The sequence below is a fragment of the Wolffia australiana genome, chromosome 10, assembly GCF_029677425.1.
Source record: "Wolffia australiana isolate 7733 chromosome 10, ASM2967742v1".
Lineage (NCBI taxonomy): Eukaryota > Viridiplantae > Streptophyta > Magnoliopsida > Alismatales > Araceae > Wolffia > Wolffia australiana.
In genome coordinates, this window is record NC_135844.1 from 17096100 (window position 1) to 17103425 (window position 7326).

The 7326-nt window shown below is 39.9% G+C and overlaps 1 protein-coding gene across 1 annotated transcript; it reads right to left on the bottom strand.

The window, feature by feature from the left end:
* Nucleotides 1-1006: 1006 nt before the first annotated feature.
* On the bottom strand, nt 1007-5229 carry LOC144708792 (D-xylose-proton symporter-like 2). Its single transcript, XM_078582228.1, has 14 exons — nt 5092-5229; nt 4772-4860; nt 4605-4683; nt 4214-4273; nt 4045-4111; nt 3844-3968; nt 3526-3627; nt 3085-3453; nt 2912-2959; nt 2545-2607; nt 2131-2211; nt 1920-2018; nt 1666-1803; nt 1007-1244 (listed from the first exon to the last, which is right to left on the bottom strand). The coding sequence occupies exons 1-14, from the start codon at nt 5158-5160 to the stop codon at nt 1113-1115; spliced, it is 1521 nt and encodes a 506-aa protein (XP_078438354.1). The 5' UTR covers nt 5161-5229; the 3' UTR covers nt 1007-1112.
* Between the last annotated feature and the right edge of the window lie 2097 nt (nt 5230-7326).

The following is a 7326-nucleotide window of genomic DNA, read 5'->3' on the forward strand; positions in this document are numbered from 1 at the left end:
GTGGAATCATGTGATCCATGGTAGGGAAAATAATATTTATTTTCCATCTTGATGGGGCTCTTATGATGGGCAATGGCACAAATATAAACTCCTTTCTAAGGTTCAAGGACGGATGATGATCCGCCATCCATTCCATTTCCTTAGCATTATCAGTTATCCATGATGGCCACAGAACAGACAAAGGAATGAAAGGATTTGTGCCCTCCACTCCATCCTGTCATCGGATGACTGGGACCATCCTTAGTCCATTCTGTCATCCATGCCATCCAACACAAGACAGAAATGGAATGAAACTGCAGACTCTGTGATACATGACTAACCAAATTGTCATTTCATTCATCCACTTCCATTTTTTTCATCTATCCCTGAACTTTATTCATCTTTCTTTTTATCATATTTTTTCTTTTTCACATTTTTAGACAATTTCTACATAATATTTTCATCAAGTAAGCCATTTCTCCATTTTGAGCTCCATGAAGTCAACATGAAAGTTTTACTTTACTTTTCTCATACACCTTACTATACTTGCTATCAGGAAAATTTATGACCCCTAGCATGTGTGAACGGTGACTAGTTTAAATAGCCTGACATACTTAACATAGTTTCTTGGGAACCACGAGAAATTCAATGTGGTTTTGATATTTTGTCCTTAGATTTTAAGGTTAAAAAATTAATGTGATAATTACTTGGTTCCCCATTTTTCGTTGTGTAAGAAAAGAGGATTTTCTTTTTACTCATTCATACAGTGGGATAAAAGTTTGTTTCTCACGCACACAAGTTTATTATTTCCATGGTTAAATCAAAGTACTTCTTCCTAACAATAAATGCATGGTGCTTGAGAAAATCAAAAATACACTAGGGGCAAAGAATCAATGAACATTTCTGGAAATACCTGGCGTTAAATTTCCAAAATTGAAAAAGATTCCTTGTTGATCCAAGATTGATTTCAAATTTAATTTTTTTCCCTTCTCTCAAACATCACATAAGTATCTCATAACTCGCAAAATATATCAAAACTTTCCTTATTGATGGCGAAATATATCAAAACTGTCATGGATCATGATAACATTAAACTGCTATTAATTTAATTAGTGAAAGAGGAAATGAGGTGGTTAGAGTAACTTGGCCTCGATTTCCTCCAGAGTGAGGCCCTTTGTCTCCGGGACCAAGAAGAAGATGAAGGCTAGAGAGAGAACGCCGATCACCCCAAATCCAGCAAACAGTAGACCAGTTCCGACCAAAGCCTGAAACAACCAAAAAGATTTCTTAATCCAAAAAACATGCGGCCGACCCTACTTTCTGTCTCTCAATAGGGCAATATGATCATTATACTAATATCCATTCGAGAGACATGGAGAACAGTTGAAGTCGTGAACCTCCCTATCAAATTAACACGGGAATGGAGAGAAAGAGATACAGATATAAAGAGACAGACACTGAACTGAGAGACAGACAAAGACACAGACAAAGAGGACAAACAGCCAGATAGAGAGAGAGAGAGAGAGGTAGACAGAGAGACACACATAGACACAGAGACAGACTGAGAAACATAGAAAGAGAGAAGGCAGAGAGAGAGAGACTGAAAGAGAGGGACAAACAGAGGAATAGAAACAGAGAGAAAGAGAAAGAGAGAGGGAGAGAGAGAATTTGGAAAATAGAGAATACCTCCAAGGGGGAAAATGCAAATGTGACTAGCGCATTTGATGCAAAGTTGACAAGGACAGCAATGCTCAGGCCACGACCTCTAAGGCGGAGAGGGAAAATCTCAGATATCATCAGCCATCCAATGGGCCCGAAGGATAGCTGCAATACAACCGGATGATGTGAATTAATGTCCTTGATTTGTAGATAGTGGGTCACCCATGATCCATGGATTTGGGCCTTCCCTGGATATAGAGCTCAGAATCCATTATGCATACCTGATAACAACCAACGTAGAGAAGCAGGGCAACAACGGCCAACAGAGGTGCATTGTTGAGAACTAGGTAGTATGATGACAACAGCAACAGCGACAGAACCTGCAGATGAGCTCAGTTATTTACCCACGTTTCATTCATCAAGATATTCCTGCTTGTTCGAAAATTTTATGTTCTTTTCTGGAGTGAGAGAAACAGCTGTAATTTTACTTACAATTCCACTGACGCCTCCAAGAAGCAGAGGCTTCCGGCCTAGCCGGTCAACCGCAATTACAGCAACTCCGGTCATTAAGAACTGCAGAGAGGAATCAATCTTTATCTTTTTACATAACAACTTATCGTTAGTTCTTAATTCTCCACTTTCACACACGAATCAGGTAGCTTCCAAATATTCAAATGTACGCTCATATTTCCCTTGATAAATTTGACATGATTTTAGCAAGAAACTTTAGAGTTTCATCAGGGGCTTGGACACTTGATAGATTGATGTCCTTAGAAAGGAGAATTCCCAACAACTGGCCTTCATTTTTAAAGTTTTGCAGCCTTTACTAGAGAGAAACCTAAGGAATGGGTGGACCAATCTGTACAGAAAGAAATATAAGATAATATGAGAATATAATGTGCTCACCTTCAATAAACCCAGAAGAATTGAGACACGGGTGGCATCTGAGGCCGCAGAGAATCCTGCGCTCTGTGGAAAAAATTGAATTAGCATGGGATATTGATAAAAAGTGAAATTATTTCCAGTTTTTGTCAGTAAAGTAGATCCTATTAGATACGTGGAGTCATCCCCTTGGGGGAAAGTCAATAAAGTAGCTGAATTTGGCTGGAAGATCCTACCAGAGAGGGTTCAGGCGTCATTGGGCCACAACCACAAGTACCTTTTTTTAAGAAAAGAAACCACAGGTACTATCTCTCCTTCCCTACCCTATAGATCCCTAAACCGGGGACTTTTTCGAAGAGCCACATCAATCGGCCTTGAACAGTATTTTTACCTTCAGAATAGTGGCTGCATAGTACAGAACACTAGGCTGGCCAGTCACCTGAAGAACAAAAACAATCATTTAAGCTAAAAAGCATCCAACATAGCTCAAAATTAATTAAATAAATGACATTCAATGCAAGAATCTATTTTATGAAATGTTAAAAACTCCGGGATTGAATATACCTGCTGGAAGAAGACCAGACCAACACCAATGATCAAGGCTTTCAAGCATTTTCCTTGGAATATCTCCCTGAAACCTGCCTGATTTTCATTCTGAGAGTGAGAGAGCTCCAAAATTATACCATTTATCTCCTCAGAAGATGAAGAATCACGAGGCCAGCCCCTTAGGCGGCAGAGGCATGACATGGCGTTTCCCTTCACTGCCTCTGAATTTCCATTACTTTGAATAGCGCAGAGGAGGAGCCAACGAGGGGATGGTGGAAGCCACCACATTCCAATACCCATGATCAGAGAGAAAAGGCTGCTAGAGGCGTACATATAACGCCAGCCCCCCACTTTCTCCACGTAGAGGTTGCTTGCCACGTAGCCCAGCTGACATGAGCAAAATTGAAAAGTTCATGTTATTTGGTGGTGGGAGCTTGCAAAAAAAGATCTTGGACTTACGAGCATTCCAAAGACAATTAATAACTCCTTGAGGGAGATGAGCCGGCCTCGGATTTGGCTAGGGGAGGTTTCAGCAATGTACATTGGAGCAGCATGCATGGCCTGGAGAGATTAAAGAAATCATTGAACGCTAGAATATGATTATTTTAGAGATAATCACAAAGATTTTTATTATAGCATCATTTGGTCTTACAGGGAAAATTTAACAAACCCATCAGATTTTCTCAGTGCATCTTATTAATATATAATTATTCTCATTGGAAAATAATTGATAGATCTAATCAGAAAATAAAGAGTCCAATTGCAAACACAAGGTACCAGTCCAATGCCAATGCCAAAAATGAGTCGTCCGACAACCAGAAGAGGGAAAGAAGGCGCAAGTGCTGTCAAAATCGCCCCCAAAAAATAGAGCACAGAGGCAAAAATTAACTCCCTCCGTCTTCCTGCAAATTGGACGTTATTTTGAATTAGACGAGACGAAAAGAAAATTCTAACGGTTTAGCATACTAAATAACAAACCTAAGAAGTCAGTGACAGCGTATGCCAGACAAGAACCAATTAGCGCCCCATACAGTGACCCGCTGACCTGAATTTCAAGGTTAAAAAATAATTGGTGTCTTGAAACTTTATCAATTTATAGGTTTTGAATATATTTTGATAAAAGACAGGTTTCTCCAGGTTTTCTGACCTGAAGGCCAATCTCAACGGTAGACAAGTCATACCACGATGTCCCGCTCAGAGTTGATGACTGCAGAACAAAAATTGTTCAAAATCATAAAAATATTAAATAGCCCAAATATAATCATAAAAAACATTACATGCCAAAAACATGATGATGCAAGTAAACAAATGTGAGAAATTAAAAACACAATGAAACAGCTCGAATTTAGACAAAATTTATCCAATTTTTTTAACATTTTGGACATCACTAACATTGTTTAAAACTTACAGCACTAAAATTACTTACAGCACTACAATTTATTAACATTTGCATCATTTTTTTACTGTTACTTTCATATGCTCAAACCAGACATTTGAAAAGGAATTCAAAAACGTAAAAGTGAGCCTACAGTGCTAACCTCCAGAGAAATCGTGGCACCAGACGTGGCACCGATGTCATAGCCGTAAAGTAAACCTCCTAGAGCTGGAAATAGAAACCTGCGATTGAAGGGTCGATACATAAGTGAAGTGAAATCCTAATTTGACGAAAAATAACAGAACTTTTTTAATGGAATTAGACACTAACGGGAGTACAGCAGCAGAGACAGAGTATGTATCACACGAAATGCTTCTACCCAACAACGGCTCTCTAGTTGCCTCGACATCAGCCCCAATCTGAAAAAAAAACAAGAGAAGCGAACATGTGAATCAAAACTAAGTCTCCAGTTGCCTCAATTGAGAGCTCGTACCAACTCTAATTACCTCAGTAATCCGATTCCCCGCAGAAAAATAAATTTTTAAAAATCCTTGAAAAATCTGATGGCAATAAAAAAATTGCGCGGAAAATTCATCGTATCATGAAGCAGACTTTCGGAGAAAAAAGCCACAGTTTAAAGTAGTTCTTACATTCGTTCTGCCGCCATTGTTAACTAGGGAGGAATCAAATCGTTCAGGATCTAAGTTCTCGGACGCCATTGGAGAACAAACCGCCGAGCCAAGGGATTTCACTACGCCTTGAAAATTAAAATTTCTTCCAAGTGTATGTAGTCAATAAAGAAGTAAGAAAGAGAGAGAGAGCTGACGTGGGCCAATCATTACCTCTTTAATCTGGACCGTCCATTGGATGAGATCTACCGCCTCGGCCGACGAGCCAAAGAGAGAAGTTGATACGTTGCTGACGTGGCAACGTTTGCCGAAAGCTGTGGGGCCCAAATTATGGGAAGCAAGTGGACGCTTTTGCTGACGACGCAAGATGTAGGCCGTCGGATTTACCAACTCCCGAAAATCGACGGCTCACCTGATTCCACGTGGCTGAAAGACGACGGCATGCTAGTAGGTTGGGCCTTATTCTGAACTACCAACGCCGACCGGACCGGTTCGGGTTAACGGTCGCCCGTCGAACGCTCGTCCACGTCGGCAACTTCCAATTTCCCCTACAAGCTCAGAAAGTAGATTTACATTAATTACTCTGCAACTCTCATCAATTAGTTATCTGAAAAATGATTATGCATCAAAATCCAACCAATTAATCCTGATGGTCCATGCGAAATGCTGGTGGATGAGAGTTGGAAGTTTGCGATTTCAAATGATACAATGGTGTTGATATCCAAGATGGTTACTTCAAACTATGCCTTTAATCACATAAATTGTGTAAGTATGTTACATGAAGGTGAAAATGCGCTGAAATTGTGTAAATATTACCTTCTCTCTCTGTCTCTCTCTCTATCTCTCTCTCTATCTCTCTCTGTCTCTCTCTCTCTCTATCATTCTCTGTCTCTCTCTCTCTATCTCCCTCTATCTCTCTCTATCTCTCTCTGTCTCTATCTCTGTCTCTCTCTCTCTCTCTATCTATCTATCTATCTATCTCTATCACTCTCTGTCTCTCCCTGTGTCTCTCGCTCTCTATCTATCTATCTCTATCCCTCTGTCTCTCTCTGTGTCTCTCTCTGTCTCTCTCGCTCTCTATCTATCTATCTCTATCTCTCTCTGTCTCTCTCTATCTATCTATCTCTATCTCTCTCTGTCTCTCTCTGTGTCTCTCTCTGTCTCTTCGCTCTCTATCTATCTATCTCTATCTCTCTCTGTCTCTCTATCTATCTATCTATCTATCTCTATCTCTCTCTGTCTCTCCCTGTGTCTCTCTCTGTCTCTCTCGCTCTCTATCTATCTATCTCTATCTCTCTCTATCTATCTCTATCTCTCTCTCTCTCCTCTGTCTCTCTGTGTCTCTGTCTCTCTTTGTCTCTCTCTCTGTCACTCTCTCTCTCTCCTCTGTCTCTCTGTGTCTCTGTCTCTCTTTGTCTCTCTCTCTGTCACTCTCTCTCTCTATCTCTGTCTCTCTCTCTCTCTCTTTGTCTCTCTCTCTCTCTATGTCTCTCTCCCTGTCTCTCTCTCTCTTTGTCTCTCTATGTCTCTCTCTCTGTCTCTTTATCGCTCTATCGCTCTATCGCTCTCTCTCTCTCTCTGTCTCTCTCTGTCTCTCTCTGTCTGTCTGTCTCTCTATGTCTGTGTCTCTCTCTGTCTGTCTGTCTCTCTATGTCTGTGTCTCTCTCTGTCTGTCTGTCTCTCTCTCTGTCTCTCTTTGTCTCTCTCACTCTCTCTGTCTCTCTTTGTCTCTCTGTCTCTCTCTCTATCTCTCTCTACTGCTTCCTCTCAATCTCCCTCTCTCCTCTTGTGATCGCTCCCTCTCTCTCTCTTGATCACTCCCTCTCCCTCCCTATCCTCTTGTGCTAAATAGTATAAAAATGTGCATAATAACATAGCAGACGTGATGAAATTTTGTAAAAAAATGGGAAAAGATCATGGACATTTCAGGAGAAAATTAATATATATTTTATATATGTTTCTATTTCTTTATCACATATTTAGATTTCAATGAAGCCTATTCATCTGTGCACAAGTGAATCCATATTCCAAAGATTTTAATTATTGATTTTGAGAATGTTGCTGATCATCTAAAAACACCTTGACATTGCATAATGTAAAAACCCAAGGGAAGAAATATCATTCTATCTAGAAACATCTAGATGTCATCCAACATCCCTCTTTGGAAAATATACATACCTTTTTGTTTGGCATTAAAATACCTGATACACATATTTTTAAGTATATTTGCATGTTATCCATATTTAAATATATTTC

Excerpts from the sequence above, each read along its gene's own strand:
- LOC144708792 (XM_078582228.1), bottom strand. The coding sequence starts at position 5,160 with ATGGCGTCCGAGAACTTAGATCCTGAACGATTTGATTCCTCCCTAGTT. Across the intron at positions 2,960-3,084 it reads GTCTGGTCTTCTTCCAGCAG|GTGACTGGCCAGCCTAGTGT; the intron begins GTATATTCAATC and ends TTTGTTCTTCAG. Across the intron at positions 2,608-2,911 it reads ATGCAGCCACTATTCTGAAG|AGCGCAGGATTCTCTGCGGC; the intron begins GTAAAAATACTG and ends TTTTTTCCACAG.